A 19,520-nucleotide genomic window follows, 5' to 3' on the forward strand; every position below is an offset into this window, starting at 1 on the left:
AAAAGAGTAATGATGCAAATGTTGTATATTTTTTTTTTGTGGTGGTTGTGGTGGTCGGGGTTTGAACCCCAGACCTTGCATATATTATTCATTGTCCATACCATACCAACTGAGCTAAGCTCACGAGGACGATGCAAATGTTGTATTAACTTGGTAAAAAAAAAACCATAAAGAACTAAGTTGTTATAAATAACTAACTTAAAAAATTTTATACGGTAAAAACTTACTAACAAAAAAGGAAAAATAAAATATTGAGGAACATAAACCTAGCTAGGAGTAAAAAAAGGAGCATCTAAAATAAAATTCTCCACATATTAAGCAGTTTTCCTAACCCTGTGGTAAAATTCTCCTGATACTATGATTACAAAATCGACCATTAGATTAAAATATATTATAATATAAATCATGTCTACACAATTTTACAATAATCAAAAATCATTTGATATGTCAATTAAATTCGTTAAAATTAAAGTCTTATGAACTTTCAAAAACGAGTTAATTTTAATGTATATTATTTACATATCAAAAGATTTTCGACTAATGTAAAATTTTGAGGACATAATTTATTTTATAATATCTTTCAATCCAACGATTACACAATAAATCCCTAAAAAAAACGATTACACAATAAAAAATTATCATCGGTGTCATATCGTTAAGTTTGATACCTTAATGTGAATCGATCATGTCCAATACATACATATATATTGGAAACACGCACAAAAAAAAAAAAAAAAAAACTTCATTTGAAACACACTAGATAGTTTGTGGTGATAAAATAATTATTAGTTGTTCAACGTTAATCGTACGTTGTTTTGATTATATTTTTTTCTTTCTTGGTTCTGTCGATCAGTACCATAAGAGTACTAACATTGATCTCTAGTATTCTCTAGTCGATCATTTGTCATTCATTCATACGCCCGAAAATCCAACCATTGGTGAGTTATAAGGCACCCTTATCCAAAAGAATGTCCAGGTTCATCAAATTCAAACAAAACTCTACCAACTTAAGTTCAATACCACGGTTTCTTTTCATTTTTGCCAACTCAATTTTGTTCCTTTCAACACACGTCAACATGCATGCCACACCATGGCCAAATGTTCGTGCATGTTAATCAATCATATAACTTTCATTTCAAATTTTATAGCTATAAATAGTACCCTTTGATCTCAAATACTCCCTCATCACATCATCAATAGCTAGCAAATTAAGTGACATTAATTCAAAAATCAATATGGCAATCAAAGCTCCTTGTCCACTTTTGATGCTGCTTGGAATTGTTTTCCTAGCCTCAATTTGTGTCTCTTCTAGATCTGATCATGATCAGGAGAACCCCTTTATCTTTAACTCTAACAGGTTTCAAACTCTTTTTGAGAACGAAAATGGTCAAATTCGTCTCCTCCAAAGGTTTGACAAACGTTCCAAAATATTTGAGAATCTCCAAAACTACCGTCTTTTGGAATATCACTCCAAACCTCACACCCTCTTTCTTCCACAACACAATGACGCTGACTTCATTCTTACAGTCCTTAGTGGTAATTAATCATTTATCAATTTATTACCTTGCAAGTTAGTTTCCTAGTTTTATTGTTTTGATATATGAAAATATCATTTCTTACCTTACAAGTTAGTTTTGCAAGAATAAGTTTAAAATGATATTTAACTTTACTCCACAGGGAAAGCCATACTCACTGTGTTGAACCCCAACAACAGAAACTCCTTCAATCTTGAGCGTGGTGATACCATCAAACTCCCTGCTGGCACCCTTGGATACTTGGCTAATCGAGATGACAACGAGGATCTTAGAGTCTTAGATCTCGCCATCCCTGTTAACAGGCCCGGTCAATTTCAGGTAATATATATGGCGTTTGTATTTTTTTAACGTATCACTCTTAGGTCCTGTTTGGCATGACTTTTTATTGACTTATCTTCTACTTCAAAGTAAAAGCAGGGCCAAACAACATTTATATTAAGCTCTTCACTTAAAAAGTGACTTTTTTATAAAGAAGAAAAATAAGAAAATTGGACTTTTGAAATAAGGTGATGAGACTTACTTCTACCAGGCAGGCGCAACTTATTTTCCCTGCTCCACCCTTCGAATCCCAATGAGCATATCTTTTATGTTTCATTTTGATTTTTCTAACATTTTTATTTTTAGAGCAATTTTTTTGAAGTTGTTTCTTACTGTTAAATTCGTTTTGTTGACGTCACGTGCTCTTAAACTCAATTTTGTTTACCAAGTCATGTGCTCTTCAATTGATATGTGTTGTTTTCTTTTTACCGTTTTTTTTTTGTTAATTAATTTCTATAATTTGTTCATTTAAAAAATTGGTTATCATTTTATTAACGTCTAAAAAATACTATTCACAGTTTGGTATCGTGGTACTTTTTACTGGCAATGGTATGTTAGTATTTAAATAATATTTTCTAATGATGTCACTAGCTATTGATTATGACTTTTAAAAAAAAATTATGATGTAAATTTAAAGGTCAATTGTTTATATACTTAATCAATGTTTTTTTTAAGGAAATAAGAATTATTATTCAGGCCTTTTTACATTCTCATTATGAATTCTCTTTTCTAAATTTTTGTTTCATTTTAAAAATATTTATTTGTTGTAATATATAATAAAATATGAACTTTCTTAAAATAAATTCATTTTATTTGAAAATTCAGGCCTTTTTACATTCTCATTATGAATTCTCTTTTCTAAATTTTTGTTTCATTTTAAAAATATTTATTTGTTGTAATATATAATAAAATATGAACTTTCTTAAAATAAATTCATTTTATTTGAAAATATTATCAAACACTTTCTTTTTTGGTGGTGGTCGGGGTTCGAACCCCGGACCTTGCATATTTTATGCATTGTCCATACCAACTGAGCTAAGCTCATGAGGACATCAAACACTTTCTTTGATATAAAACATAAAATTTGTTGGTATAAAAAAAATATTATCAAACACTTTAACATAAAAAAGATTTTTAAATAAAAAGCAATATTTGCCAAACAACTTTTAACTTCATTTTTAAAGCTAATAATTTTAACTTTAAGTTTAAAGTTACTTCTATGTATGAGAAAAGTTGGGCCAAACGCACCCTTAGTCTTGGTATATATATCGCAGTTTTAAATTGCAGTCTGCAAACACGTGTATATAACAATTTTAAGGGTTTCTACAACATCAAAATAGAAATTGATTTCTGTCGCATTTTGCAACATTTTATCTTAATATAGATATTTACAACGTAATTGTAACTGCATGCTCAATTTAACATCTAAACATGCATGGTAGATGTTTTTTTTCTTGGTTCTACTTTTTCATCTCTTACCATTGTTCTTTGTCTTTGAGTCCTTTCCAACAGTCTTTCTCATTGTCTGGAAGTGAAAACCAACAATCCTTCTTCTCTGGATTCAGCAAGAATATTCTAGAGGCTGCCTTCAATGTAAGCATACATCGCATACAATTTATTTAATGTATGTGAATAAATATTTACTTTGTCCTTGTTACAAATATATATAGTCCAATTACGAGGAGATAGAGAGGGTGCTTATAGAAGAGCAGGAACAAGATCAACAACACAGGAGAGACCTTAGGAAAGATAGGAGGAGGCAGCAGAGCCAGGAATCAAATCTAATAGTCAAAGTATCAAGAGAACAGATTGAAGAACTGAGCAAAAATGCCAAATCTAGCTCCAGAAGGAGTGAATCTTCTGAATCTGTACCATTCAACTTGAGAAACCTAGAACCTATCTATTCCAACAAGTTTGGCAACTTCTTTGAGATCACTCCGGAGAAAAATCCACAGCTTAAAGACTTGGATATATTGGTCAATCGTGTGGAGATTAGGGAGGTAGAGCAAAAATTATCTTAAAAAAGATTATTATTAATTTAAGTGACACTAATTACTATCGTTAAAATTATTTATGAATTTATCAAATTTAATTTTAGGGATCACTTTTGTTGCCACACTTCAATTCAAGGGCCACATTGATAGTAACAGTTAACGAAGGAAAAGGAGAATTTGAACTTGTGGGTCAAAGAAATGAGAACCAGCAAGAGCAGAGAGAAGAGGATGAGGAAAATGAACAAGATGAAGAGAGAAGCCAACAAGTGCAAAGGTACAGGGCTAGATTGTCTCCAGGTGATGTTTATGTAATTCCGGCAGGTCATCCAACGGTCGTAACTGCTTCCTCAGATCTCTCTTTGCTTGGATTTGGTATCAATGCTGAGAACAACCAAAGGAACTTCCTTGCTGGTATACTATATTTTCACTCAGTCTCTTTCTGTATGGCCTAATTACAATAGTTTCCTACCAAAATTAAATTAAATTGAACATAGCATATATTAGTTCTTTTTTTATTTTTAATGACATGTTAACATTATTTAAAATATTTGGGTCTACTTAATTGAAGGTGAGGAGGACAATGTGATAAGCCAGATACAGAGACCAGTGAAAGAGGTAGCATTCCCTGGATCAGTTCAAGAGGTTGAGAGTCTCCTAAAGAATCAGAGAGAATCTTACTTTGCAAATGCTCAGCCTCAGCAAAGGGAAAGGGAAGAAGGAAGCCAGAGAAAAAGGGAGCCTATTTCTTCAATTTTGGGAGCTTTTTAATGAGTGATAAAATATTATGCAAAGTATGCTATATGGAGCTATAGCTCATGATGAGCAATGAATAAAACGGCATTATCTTGTACTATAACTTTTGTTCCACCTTTCTACTATGAATGAATAAATTAATCAAGAATAAGTTTTGTGCCTCCTCCGCTCTGCTACTTTTTTTTTTTATTTTTATAATACTCCTCTCTGCTATCATGATTCATGAGTATGAACAATAATTTTCCCTGCAGAATGAGTATGGATAACTTAATCAAGCATAAATGGTTGGTGGATATATGTCCTTAAACTAGGTAAAATTGGAATAAATACAAAAGAAGCAAACTATAACTAATTCATCACTTGGTGACCAAAACAAGAAGCACCAACTAGGTAAAATACAAAAGAAGCAAACTATAACTAATTCAACATAAAATGTACAACAGTCACAGGGACATCACTACAGTCTGGAAAAACTAAACAACTAGCAGAAAAAACCGCAGACAAAGCTGTCACAGACTCACAGAGGCCAAAGACCTGAAAAACCATAGCAGAAAAACTCACTTACAAAAGATTAAAATTAAACCGTTGTCAAAAATCAAGAGAAGATGGAATATTACAAAAACACAAGTCAGCAATTCATTACGGCCACACATACTGAATGAATTTTCGTCGGTTATGCTTTTTGATTTCTAGTGGTTTCATGTAATGATCGGCACAATTGTCTAGCTTACTGCATAATTATGGGTTTAGTGGCGCATAGAACTCTTGTAATCTTGTTCTTACAATTTCAATAAAAGATACGTTTCTTTACTTCTTGTCTTCTTTTTACTTCTGTTTTTGCTCATCACTATGATAGTGAGTAGTTTCCCCTTTGTCTTCGAATTATGGAAAGCAGTTCATGTTGAGATATGTTTGTTACAAGTTAGTTTTAGAAGTTACGTAGCTTACAAGTAACTCAGTTTTGTAGTGTATCTCAGTTTGCTATATATAGCAGTCTTGTACCAAACCATATTCAATAATGAGAATACACTTTTACCTAACAGTTCAATGATGAATTTTCATAATTCAATTTATTATTATTATTCAAGCAATATTTTGAAAATTACAACAATAACAATAATATTGGGATGCCAAATTAGCAACCTTAGCCCTTGAATTTAAATTTGCTTCCAAATCAGAAGAGGTATTATGATTCTTAACATTGTTTACCGATAACCAAGAACCTATAATATACGTATCTGAAGAATCCTTTCAAGAATATCATTTTTACATCGCTCTTCGGTAGTTAAACTTAAATTCGCATTGCCAACCACCGTTCCTTTCCTACCATGGTGTTTTTTAAACCAATTTTTTCAATCATTTGCGCGCTCATTTCTTCGTGATTCAAGGTATCAAAACTAACTTCAAGGTATCAAAACTAACAACTTCCCCATAAACACTTCTTTTCATTTAGTAGAATCCACAAATCATGAATGAGAATCATTATCAACACACTTTTGAAGCATTTTCTTTAGAATTTTAAAACACATATTAAGAACCAACTAAAAAATCTGACTTCCTAACAAAAAAAATGATGTGTCTGTCCTTTGTTGAGATTTAAATGATCAAAATGCCCCTATTGTAAATATGTCTGCCCTATGTTGGCATCTGATAAACATTTTGATTACTATCATGAATATAAACTACTCGAGACTAACATGAATATATAAAAAGGCAATGTATGCCGAATAAGAGTTTGAATTAGAACCATTTTTTTATCCGTTAAGTTTGAATAGATTATGACGAGTCTCTACTGCTAGCATTTGTTATTTTCGTCTATCTAATTTAATGTAATTTTATCTCAGTATTATTTTTATGTTGTATTATGTTTTTCAATGAAATTGCATTCCTCATTTATTCTTCATCGTATATTAATATGTCACACCAACCTTGTCACCCTTGAACAACGCCCAAAAATTCAATTATGTAAAAAGATTGACAAAAGACTAATATGTTTGATTTTATTGACAAAACTAATAGTTTGATTTATTTAGTAAAGGACAAAAGGTTGTGTTTTATATCTCGAGAACCAAAATAGAACTTCAGTCAAATATACAAGGAAGAAAATACTCCATTCGGAACTCACTTGTTATTTTCTGGTGATAATCGACTACACTGATCATCTAATTATGTCACAATAATTTGTTCAATCGTAATTGTTTTTTATTTCTTTTCTTGGTTCTCTCATTATAATACTAGCAATCTTTATAGTTACTTAAATAATTCATAGGCAGGATGGAAAATTCAACCATAGTGATGAAGACAAATACTGTATATGCTATACAAAAGAATGTCCAGGTTCATCAAATTCAAACAAAATTCCACCACCCAAGTTCAGTACCATGGTTCCATTTCATTTTTGCCAACTCAATTTTGTTCCTTTCAACACACGTCAAAATGCATGTCAAGCCATGGCCAAATGTTGGTGCAAATTAATCATATAGCTACCATTTCTATAGCTATAAATAGTACCCTTGATCTAAATACTCCCTCATCTCATCATAGCAAAGTGACAATAATTCAAATCAATATGGCAATCAAAGCACCATTTCAACTTTTGATGCTGCTGGGAATTTTTTTCCTAGCCTCAGTTTGTGTCTCTTCTAGATCCGATCGTGATCAAGAGAACCCCTTTTTCTTTAATGCTAACCGTTTCCAAACTCTTTTTGAAAACGAAAATGGTCACATTCGTCTCCTTCAAAGGTTCGACAAACGGTCCAAAATATTTGAGAATCTTCAAAACTACCGTCTTTTGGAATATCACTCCAAACCTCACACCCTCTTTCTTCCACAACACAATGATGCTGACTTCATCCTTGTAATCCTTAGTGGTAATTAATCATTTATCAATTTATTACCTTACAAGTTAGTTTCGTAGTTTTATTTGTTTGGATATATAAAAATATCATTTCCTACCTTACAAGTTAGTTTCGTAAGAATAAGTTTAAAATGATATACTTAACTTTTAATTCGCAGGGAAAGCTATACTCACTGTGTTGAACCCGAACGACAGAAATTCCTTCAACCTTGAACGTGGTGATACAATCAAACTCCCTGCTGGCAGCATTGCTTATTTGGCTAACCGAGATGACAACCAGGACCTTAGAGTCTTAGATCTTGCCATCCCCGTTAACAGACCCGGTCAATTTCAGGTAATATGGCACTGTTACTTTTCTCATATCACTCCCAATCATGTATACATATTACAGTTTTAAATTGCGGTGTGCAACAGCGTTGAGAGGTCTCTACAACATATTACATTATAGATATTGCACTGCATTGCTCTCATTTTCGCACATTTTATCTTAATAAAAATGTTTGTAACGGAATTGACTAATTATAACCGCATGCTTAATTTAAAACCATCTATACATATATGATATATCCACATTTTCTTATTTACTTTCATATACCATTGATTTGTCTTTGACTCCTTTGAACAGTCTTTCTTATTGTCTGGAAGTGAAAACCAACAATCCTTCTTCTCTGCATTCAGCAAGAATATTTTGGAGGCTGCCTTCAATGTATGCATACAACACATACAATTTATTTATTTTGTATATATATATATATATATATATATATATGGTTTTTATTAAATCTGTGTAATTATTTACTTTGTTCTTGATACAAATATAGGCCAATTACGAGGAGATAGAGAGGGTGCTTATAGAAGAGCAGGAACAAGATCCACAACACAGGAGAGGCCTTAGGGATAGGAGACATAAGCAGAGCCAGGAAGCAAATGTAATAGTAAAAGTATCAAGAGAACAGATTGAGGAATTGAGCAGACATGCCAAATCTAGCTCTAGAAGGAGTGCATCCTCCGAATCTGCACCATTCAACTTGAGAAGCCGCGAACCTATCTATTCCAACGAGTTTGGCAACTTCTTTGAGATCACTCCGGAGAAAAATCCACAACTTCAAGACTTGGATATATTAGTCAATTATGCGGAGATTAGGGAGGTAGAGCAAAAAGTATCTTAAAAGATTATTATTAATTAAAGTGACACTAATTACTATCGATAAAAATATTAATGAATTTTCTTGTTAAATTAATTTTAGGGATCTCTTTTGTTGCCACACTTCAATTCAAGGGCCACAGTGATAGTAGTAGTTGATGAAGGAAAAGGAGAATTTGAACTTGTGGGACAAAGAAATGAGAACCAGCAAGAGCAGAGAGAGGAAGATGAACAACAAGAAGAAGGAAGCCAACAAGTGCAAAGGTACAGAGCTAGGTTGTCTCCAGGTGATGTTTATGTAATTCCGGCAGGTCATCCAACTGTCGTTAGCGCTTCCTCGGATCTCTCTTTGCTTGGATTTGGTATCAATGCTGAGAACAATCAGAGGAACTTCCTTGCAGGTATACTATATTCTCACTCGGTCTCTTTTTGCATGGCCTAATTACAATAGTTTCCTACCAAAATTATATTAAATTGAATATAGCATATATTAGTTATTTTTTATTTTTAATGACATGTTAACATTAATTAAAATATTTGCTTCTATTAGTTGAATAATAAAAATCTAATTAAGATATGTTTATTTTTGTGTGATTGGAAATTTGAAGGTGAGGAGGACAATGTGATAAGCCAGATACAGAGACCAGTGAAAGAGGTAGCATTCCCTGGATCTGCTCAAGAGGTTGAGAGTCTCCTAAAGAATCAGAGAGAATCTTACTTTGCAAATGCTCAGCCTCAGCAAAGGGAAAGGGAAGAAGGAAGCCAGAGAAAAAGGGAGCCTATTTCTTCAATTTTGGGAGCTTTTTAATGAGTGATCAAATATTATGCAAAGTATGCTATATGGAGCTATAGCTCATGATGAGCAATGAATAAAACGGCATTATCTTGTACTATAACTTTTGTTCCACCTTTCTACTATGAATGAATAAATTAATCAAGAATAAGTTTTGTGCCTCCTCCGCTCTGCTACTTTTTTTTTTATTTTTATAATACTCCTCTCTGCTACCATGAGTATGAACAATATTTTTCCCTAGAATGAGTATAAACTATGAAGCACGGACACCGGACACAATACGGATACTAACACGCCAATATCGCTAATAATTTGAGAAAATCATATAATTTATTGTAATTATATATGTCGGTGTTGGACACAACACATGTTCGACACTAAAACATGCTTAAGATACACATAAATGGTGGATATATGTCCTTAAACTATATTTCTTTTAAGATACGCATAAAATTTTATAATATTTTTTTTGTTATATGTAAAGTAATTTACTAATGTTATGAAATTCTCTAGTTTTTAAATATAATTTTGTGCTTAAATTAAAAGAAGCACACATAAATATCTTTTTTTGTTTTGAATCTGCAAAAATTTATTAAAACCCTCTTATCAAAGCACAAGACGAATCCAAGATAAGAAAAAAGGCAAAACAGCCCATAGAAATAGAACTGCAGTAGAGAGATCAACACAGACCAAGAACAAGGGCCAAAGCAAGCAACAACTACAATTCACCACTTGGTGACCAAAACAAGAAGCACCAACTAAGTAAAATACAAAAGAAGCAAACTCCAACCAAATCAACACTGCAGAACCAAAATGGCAGGCCGAAACAATAAATCATTAGGACAAGAATCAAGAAGATGGAATGTCACAAACACACAAGTTAGCAATTCATTACGGGCCACACGTAATGAATGACTACAGTCGTAACAACTCAATGATCAATTTTCATGTAATAATCAGCACAATTATATCTTAATGGCTACAAAATGCATGAAATTATGACTTTAGTGCCTATTTATAGGGTTGTAATCTAGGTTTTTCTAATCATACTTTACACATAGAAACTCTTGAAATCTTGTTCTTACAATTTCAATAAAAGCTATGTTTTCTTTACTTCTTCTCTTCTTTTTACTTTTGTTTTTGCTCATCACTTTGATAGTGAGTAGTTTCCCCCTTATCTTGGAATTACGAAAAGTAGGTCAAGTATCTAATTCAATCTTATCATCATTATTCAAGCGATATTTTAAGAATTACAACAATAACAATAATATTGGAATGCTAGATTAGCAACCTTAGTCCTTGAATGTAAATTTGATTCCAAATCAGAAGAGGTATTGTGATTCTTAACATTGTTTACATATAACCAAGAACCTATAATATACATATCTGAAATCCTTACAAGAATATCATTTTTACATCGCTCTTCATTTAGTAGAATCCACAAATCTTGAATGAGAATCATTATCAACACACTTTAGAAGCATTTTCTTATAAATGAATTTATTTACCATACATTTAGTATTCTCATAAGAGATTATTTTCTCTTGATCCACTTTAGCATGACGAAAAGTTATGACCAATGCTATATATGATATTGCAAACAAGAAAGTGACCGATTTTCATATTCAACATTAACAAGAAAAACAAATACTTTTCCTCAAAAAAAAAAAAAATACTTCTCTTTCAACCCACATTTTATCTCTAATTTTATCAGATGAATCAATATCACATTAGAACTCTTGTAAAATATTTGAAAGATCTATTTAGAGGGCAAAAATAATTTTAGGACGACAATATTTCGGAGTCATGTGCCAGAAAACAAACCCACCATTGCTTTTTTGTATGTTTATGATTCTTTAAATTAAAGTCGAGAGTTCGAGAAAATAATTTGAGGAAACCGTGTTTAAGGCTCCAAGAAACCATGGCACAAACAAGTTGGACACCTTCAACAGAAGAAAAAGCAAATTCAAAGAATCTTCATCATAAATAAACAATTCTATGTTTTCCTCAAGGCCTCAAGAGATTATATTGATTTAGCATGCTCTTAAAATTTCAGAGGAAGTTCTCCTTCGGACAAAACCAACACAATCTAAAACAAGGTGGTCAAACAAATACAACAACAAAATCAAAAAATTGTGATATCAACAAAATACAACCTGCAAAACAAGTAGGAAATTTAAAATACAATACAACCAACCAAAACAACTAGATAGAACGAGAAAAAAATGTCTTTTTTATGTAGAAATATAAAATAAAATAAAAAGAGTGAGGGCGAAAGTTAGAACAAAACAAACTATATGATTTTGATCATTTTAATCAACTTACCAACATGGCGGGCATGCCAAGAACTACTCATTTATTCTTAACGATAATTTAGTTTGCAACGGTTTGGGTGATTTGGAAGGAGAGGAACAATCGTGTATTCCAAAATACGATATCCAAATCTTCTGTTCTCATTGAAAAAGTCAAGCTAAACTCATTCTTATGGTCAGGCGACCTTAGCTTATAGTTACCATGACGGGTGGAAACACATGTTGCCTTGTATGGGTGTTTATTTGTAATTTTTTGCTTCTTGGTTGGTGCTCTAATGGGCACCATGATCTTGTAATTATGTAAACTTTTCTGTGGTGTTTCTTTTTTGCGCGTTTGTGCGAGTGGAAACACCTTTGGGTAATATATATCTCATTTTGATTTGTTAAAAAAAAAATAGAAGAATAAGAAATGGAGATGAAATTTTTTTATTATAAGAATTTTAAAACACAGATTAAGACAAACTTGTGAAATTTTTTTCTGACTTCCTAACAAAAAAAATGATGTGTCTGTCCTTTGTTAAGATTTAATGATCAAAATGCCCCTATTATAAATATATCTGCCCTTTGTTGGCATCTGATAAACATTTTGATTACTATCATGAATATAAACTACCCGAGACCAATACAAATATATAAAAAGCAATGTTTGTCGAACAAGAGTTTGAATTAAAACCACTTTTTTTTTATCCGTGAAGTCTGAATAGATTACGACGAGTCTCTACCGCTAACATATTATACTTTTGTCTATCTAATTTGTTGGTGATTTCCAAAATAATGGAATCACTTTAGAACCAAAAGTTGTAACTCTTCATGGGAATCATTCATATACATTGGAACCTTTGGCAAAGAGATGCTTAATGAACATTTGCATTGATTCAAATGTATATGGTTATAACACTTGGCAAAAGGGTGTTTAATGAACCATAACATTGATTCAAGTGTATATGATCATAATCTTTGGCAAATGGGTGCTTAATGAATCATAGCATTGATTCAAGTCAAAGGGGTGTTTTCTCTCATGTGAAGAGTCATATAATGCACTATAAATGTTTGGCATTTGGGCATTAGTTAGACACACAAAAAGAACAACAACATAATTCTCCATCATTCTCTTACTCTAAATCATCCATCAATTCTCTAATGCATGAGTGAATTGCTGGAACCATAAATCTGTAAAATACTGTTAGGAGATACGCTTGGTGTGGTTGTGCAATACACGTCAAGGAACTCATAGTATCCTGAAGGGGATTCGCCGGTCATTCCTTATTGCATCCAATATACAGTTATTGGTGGGGGCGAATCGAACCTAAAGGTTAGTATGGCAACCCCATACGCTTTGAGTTTACATGCATAACTATTAAACTTTTCAGGTTTCAAGTGCAGCAGCCTCTTCCCAACAATCAAGATATACAACAAATCTTTGGAATTTATGTGCACACTTCATCATAGTCATCTTCATCATCTTCTTGGTCAAGTTATTGCAGCAGACCCCCAACACAAGTTCCAACAATCTTTAGGTTCGATTTATGATTTACTTGTGATTAAAGGCTGCAATTTTTGGGAGAGATGAAAGCTTACATTTTCATCCATGACTACGGTGAACGGTAAACAAATTCCATTTATGAATATATGTTGTGGAAATTTATGGATAAATATTTCATATGTGATGTGTTTATGTTAAATTTACATGTGATTGTAGATAATATATGCATGATAAATTTTGATATGTATGAAATTTATTGTTTGAAATTTGTTTGATGTTAATTTGAACATGAGATAATGTGCATATAAGTGATTACCTATTATGAAATATTTGGTGTTCTAAATGCATGTGTATAATATCTAAGCAAATATGAATATGTTAGATTTAACATGTGGTGACATATATATACATGATTTAGAAATTGTTCAAGTATATGAATTTTGATGAGTATAGTAATATGTTAAGAATGTTTAAACACTATTTTATTTATGAAAGTAGTGTAGATAAATTGTCAAAATATCAAGTGGTTGATTTAATGATATTATTTACTTTGTGTAAGAATTTATTATCATTAATATTGTGCTGATATTATATTTACATGATAATATGAAAAGTAATGGTTAATTTGTTTATCATGATATTAAAATAATTTGGGTATGTTTTGAATTATTGTAAGTTGATATATGTTCATGGAAGAAAGTCATAGAAAATATTAATGATTTTGGTTCATTGTTTATTCTTCTATGTCATTATTTATTGAAATTTAGTATTGAACATATTTAAACATAAACTTGAATTTAACACAATGAATTTATGATATATGTATTAGTTATATGATAACTAAAATCAAAATGTTTGTGTTATATTTAATTTTATGTGGAGTATATAACTTGCATGTTTAATCCCATTTTATGAAGTTTGGTTATGACATTCTTTTATGATCAAGTTTTATTTGGCTATGTATGTTTAAATGCATTCAATGTATGATATATCTTGGCTAGATATAAAAGAAAAGTTGAAGTTCAAATTGAAATGCATGTTAAATATTGTTATAGCAAAGGTGTAATGACAAAAAAGTTTGTGCATTATTACAATATACTCAATTGACAAAAGTGTGTCATGGTTTGATGATAGTTGATGAATACTATCAAGAGTATATAAGTTGATCCATAGACATAGCTATGAGAATACAAAATCTATGTGAAGAATTGAATATTCAAAGTTTATAAAAGTTAAAAGAAAATCTTGCAATTATTTGACGAAATGATTGACAAGGAATGATGTCTTTGGAAATGATGTTGAATACATCGAAGACATTATTAGGGATGTGGTACAAACCCAAATCTAATTGATTACCAATGGTGGAAACTCAACCCACACTTGAGTAGCATCAAGTCTTGGGTTCAATGGTGAAAGTACACTATTAGAGTAATTGAAGTACTTGACAATAGATAACATCCCAAGGGGCAAAAGTACTTGGACCATAAGAAGAAAAAGGGTAGGATGAGGTTTTCCTCTTAATGGACATATAGCATATATTTGCTGGAATGCATACTTATGGGGCATTTCCGATATAGTCTACCTATGTGAGAATGAAGTTTGGCCGCTTCACGGAGTTCAAGGGTTTGACTCTTAAATTCTCATGAAAAGGGATATATGACACAAGGCCTTCTTAATGTGTCATTTTACAAGTCTCTTTATCAATGGTACCGAGATTCTATGTGTAAGTTATGCACACTTGTTCTAATGAATAGTTGGTTCAAAGCTTGCCTACCATACTATTTGGAAATGAGCGAAAACTTAACTTACTAAGTAATGGTTCAAATCGCGAGATACCATTATCTGAAGGCATGGAATTTCCGGATTTATGTGATTTAGTATTTTGAAAATGGTGGGGGATTGTTGGTGATTTCCAAAATAATGGAATCACTTTAGAACCAAAAGTTGTAACTCTTCATGGGAATCATTCATATACATTGGAACCTTTGGCAAAGAGATGCTTAATGAACATTTGCATTGATTCAAATGTATATGGTTATAACACTTGGCAAAAGGGTGCTTAATGAACCATAACATTGATTCAAGTGTATATGATCATAATCTTTGGCAAATGGGTGCTTAATGAATCATAGCATTGATTCAAGTCAAAGGGGTGTTTTCTCTCATGTGAAGAGTCATATAATGCACTATAAATGTTTGGCATTTGGGCATTAGTTAGACACACAAAAAGAACAACAACATAATTCTCCATCATTCTCTTACTCTAAATCATCCATCAATTCTCTAATGCATGAGTGAATTGCTGGAACCATAAATCTGTAAAATACTGTTAGGAGATACGCTTGGTGTGGTTGTGCAATACACGTCAAGGAACTCATAGTATCCTGAAGGGGATTCGCCGGTCATTCCTTATTGCATCCAATATACAGTTATTGGTGGGGGCGAATCGAACCTAAAGGTTAGTATGGCAACCCCATACGCTTTGAGTTTACATGCATAACTATTAAACTTTTCAGGTTTCAAGTGCAGCAGCCTCTTCCCAACAATCAAGATATACAACAATCTTTGGAATTTAGGTGCACACTTCATCGTATTCATCTTCATCATCTTCTCGGTCAAGTTATTGCAGCAGACCCCCAACACAAGTTCCAACATAATTTAATGTAATTTTATCATAATATTATTTTAATGTTGTATTATACTTCAATGAAATTGCATTCCTTAGCTTGTTTATTCTTCAGCGTATATTAATATATGTCACGTCAACCTTGTCACCCTTCGACAACGCCCAAAAATTCAATTATGTAAAACGATTGACAAAAGACTAATATGTTTGATTTATTCAGTAAAGGACAAAAGGAACACAAAATAGAACTTCAGTCAATTATACAAGGAAGAAAAAACTCCATTTGAAACTCACTTGTTATTTTCTGGTGATAATCGACTACAGCACTGATCATCTAATGTCACAATAATTTGTTCAATCGTAATTATGTTTTTTTTCCTTTTCTTGGTTCTCTCATAATAATGCTAGCATTCTCTATAGTTACTTAAATAATTCATAGGCAGCATGGAAAATTCAATCATTGGTACTGAGTTATGAAGATTGAAGACAAATGTATATAAAGCTCCCCCTCATCCAAAATAATGTCCAGGTTCATCAAATTCAAACAAAACTCCACCACCCAAGTTCAGTACCATGGTTCCATTTCATTTTTGCCACCTCAATTTTGTTCCTTTCAACACACGTCCAAATGCATGTCACACCATGGCCAAATGTTGGTGCAAATTAATCATATAGCTACCATTTCTATAGCTATAAATAGTAACCTCTGATCTCAATCAATACTCACTCATCTCTCATCATAGCAAAGTGAAAATAACTCAAATCATTATGGCAATCAAAGCTCCATTTCAACTTTTCATGCTGCTGGGAATTTTTTTCCTAGCCTCAGTTTGTGTCTCTTCTAGACAAGATCAACACGATCAAGAGAACCCTTTTTTCTTTAATGCTAACCGTTTCCAAACTCTTTTTGAAAACGAAAATGGTCACATTCGTCTCCTTCAAAGGTTCGATAAACGCTCCAAGATATTTGAGAACCTCCAAAACTACCGCCTTTTGGAATATCACTCCAAACCTCACACTCTCTTTCTTCCACAACACAATGATGCTGACTTTGTTCTTGTAGTCCTTAGTGGTAACTAATCATTTATCAATTTATTTTCTTACAAGTTAGTTTCGTAGTTTTATTTGTTTGGATATATAAAAATAAAATATCATTTCGTAAAAATAAGTTTGAAATGATATTTAACTTTAATTCGCAGGGAAAGCCATACTCACTGTGTTGAACCCGAACGACAGAAACTCCTTCAACCTTGAACGTGGTGATACAATCAAACTCCCTGCTGGCAGCATTGCTTATTTGGCTAACCGAGATGACAATGAGGACCTTAGAGTCTTAGATCTTGCCATCCCTGTTAACAGACCCGGTAAATTTCAGGTAATATGGTGCTGTTACATTTTCTCCTATCACTCCTAGTCATGTATGCATATCATAGTTTTAAATTGCGGTATGCAACAATGTCTAGAGGTTTCTACAACATATCATAATATAGAAATTGATACCGCATTGGTCTCATTTTCACACATTTTATCTTAATATAAATGTTTGTAACGTAATTGACTTATAACTGCATGCACAATTTAAAACCATCTATACATATATGATATATCCACATTTTCTTATTTACTTTCATATACCATTGATTTGTCTTTGACTCCTTTGAACAGTCTTTCTTATTGTCTGGAAGTGAAAACCAACAATCCTTCTTCTCTGCATTCAGCAAGAATATTTTGGAGGCTGCCTTCAATGTAAGCACATAACACACTATTTATTTTGTATATACAGTATATGGTTTTATTTGATGTGTGTAAACTATCAATAATACTTGTCCTAATTACATATACTGTTATAATTATAGGCCAATTACGAGGAGATAGAGAGGGTGCTTATAGAAGAGCAAGGGCAAGAGCCACGACACAGGAGAGACCTTAGGGATAGGAGACATAAGCAGAGCCAGGAAGCAGATGTAATAGTCAAAGTATCAAGGGAACAGATTGAGGAATTGAGCAGACATGCAAAATCTAGCTCCAGAAGGAGTGGATCCTCTGAATCTGCACCATTCAACTTGAGAAGCCGTAAACCTATCTATTCCAACGAGTTTGGCAACTTCTTTGAGATCACCCCAGAGAGAAATCCACAACTTCAAAACTTGGATATATTAGTCAATTATGCGGAGATTAGGGAGGTAGAGCAAAATCATCTTAAAATATTATTATTAATTTAAGTGACACTAATTACTATCGATAAAAATATTAATGAATTTTCTTGTTAAATTAATTTTAGGGATCGCTTTTGTTGCCACACTTCAATTCAAGGGCCACAGTGATAGTAGTAGTTGATGAAGGAAAAGGAGAATTTGAACTTGTGGGACAAAGAAATGAGAACCAGCAAGAGCAGAGAGAGGAAGATGAACAACAAGAAGAAGGAAGCCAACAAGTGCAAAGGTACAGAGCTAGGTTGTCTCCAGGTGATGTTTATGTAATTCCGGCAGGTCATCCAACTGTCGTTAGCGCTTCCTCGGATCTCTCTTTGCTTGGATTTGGTATCAATGCTGAGAACAATCAGAGAAATTTCCTTGCTGGTATACTATATTCCACTCGGTTTCCTTCTGCATGGCCTAATTACAATAGTTTCCTACCAAAATTGAATATAGCATATATTAGTTATTTTTTATTTTTAATGACCTGTTAACATTAATTAAAAGATTTGCTTCTACTTAATTGAATAAGAAAAAACTTATTATTAAGATATGTTTATGTTTATTTTTGTGTGATTGGAAATTTGAAGGTGAGGAGGACAATGTGATAAGCCAGATACAGAGACCAGTGAAAGAGCTAGCATTCCCTGGATCTGCTCAAGAGGTTGAGAGTCTACTAAAGAATCAGAGAGAATCTTACTTTGCAAATGCTCAGCCTCAACAAAGGGAAAGGGAAGAAGGAAGCCAGAGAAAAAGGGAGCCTATTTCTTCAATTTTGGGAGCTTTTTAATGAGTGATCAAATATTATGCATGTATGCTATAGCTCGTAATGAGCAATGAATAAAACGGCATTATCTTGTAACTAGAGTTCCATCTTTCTACTATGAATAAATTAATCAAGAATAAGTTTTGTGCCACCTCTCTTACTACTATTTTTTTCTCATAATACTCATCTATGCTACTATATGAACAGCTTTTCTTTTCAATTAAAGAAAAAAAAAATAAAGAGTATGATTAACTTAATCAAGCATGTAATGGTGGATGCATTTCCTTAAATTATATTTGCATAGTTAATTTGATTATAGGTGTTAAAGAGCCCACATCGGATAAAATATGGCCTGGACATGCGGTTTTGTGGGGTTGTGACCCAACCACGAGTTCTAAGAAATGAATTGACCGTAGTCCTGAGAAAGTTTAAGTGACACCCTTAAAATTGTATAATATATTTTTGCATTGAGTAAAGTAATTTACTAATTTCTTGAAATTCTGCTATAATACTAAGTTTATTTAGCTTTTAATGTTTAAAGTAACCACACGTATACTAATTTACTAATTTCATACTAGTTTCCTTTGTCACCATTTCATGTATATTCATTGCCAAACAATTTTCAGTTTCACCACCTTGTGTTTTGACGATTCTTGGTTAGAATTGCTCAACAGTGTATCAACAAGGTCGTGTCTCAGACAAATCAAGGTTATTGGTTTGAGCTTTAGGAGAGAAGAACTAATT

At 32.4% G+C, this 19,520-nt stretch overlaps 3 protein-coding genes across 3 annotated transcripts; all 3 read left to right on the forward strand.

Annotated features, from left to right (window-relative positions):
* The first annotated feature begins 1,182 nt into the window (after positions 1-1,182).
* LOC146908881 (provicilin-like) lies at positions 1,183-4,763 on the forward strand. Its single transcript, XM_085725993.1, has 6 exons — positions 1,183-1,536; positions 1,678-1,853; positions 3,366-3,446; positions 3,524-3,853; positions 3,952-4,258; positions 4,416-4,763. The coding sequence occupies exons 1-6, from the start codon at positions 1,236-1,238 to the stop codon at positions 4,613-4,615; spliced, it is 1,395 nt and encodes a 464-aa protein (XP_085582119.1). The 5' UTR covers positions 1,183-1,235; the 3' UTR covers positions 4,616-4,763.
* Positions 4,764-7,131: 2,368 nt separating this feature from the next.
* On the forward strand, positions 7,132-9,557 carry LOC146908882 (provicilin-like). Its single transcript, XM_085725995.1, has 6 exons — positions 7,132-7,470; positions 7,616-7,791; positions 8,083-8,163; positions 8,279-8,605; positions 8,705-9,002; positions 9,210-9,557. Exons 1-6 carry the CDS (start codon positions 7,170-7,172, stop codon positions 9,407-9,409), a joined length of 1,383 nt encoding a protein of 460 aa, XP_085582121.1. The 5' UTR covers positions 7,132-7,169; the 3' UTR covers positions 9,410-9,557.
* Positions 9,558-16,533: 6,976 nt separating this feature from the next.
* Positions 16,534-18,927, forward strand: LOC146908883 (provicilin-like). The gene is made up of 6 exons (XM_085725994.1): positions 16,534-16,887; positions 17,015-17,190; positions 17,481-17,561; positions 17,672-17,998; positions 18,097-18,394; positions 18,601-18,927. Exons 1-6 carry the CDS (start codon positions 16,584-16,586, stop codon positions 18,798-18,800), a joined length of 1,386 nt encoding a protein of 461 aa, XP_085582120.1. The 5' UTR covers positions 16,534-16,583; the 3' UTR covers positions 18,801-18,927.
* The last annotated feature ends 593 nt before the right edge of the window (positions 18,928-19,520 follow it).

Source organism: Medicago sativa, chromosome 7 (assembly GCF_051527215.1).
Source record: "Medicago sativa cultivar Bolivia chromosome 7, Bolivia_mono, whole genome shotgun sequence".
Classification (NCBI taxonomy): Eukaryota; Viridiplantae; Streptophyta; class Magnoliopsida; order Fabales; family Fabaceae; genus Medicago; species Medicago sativa.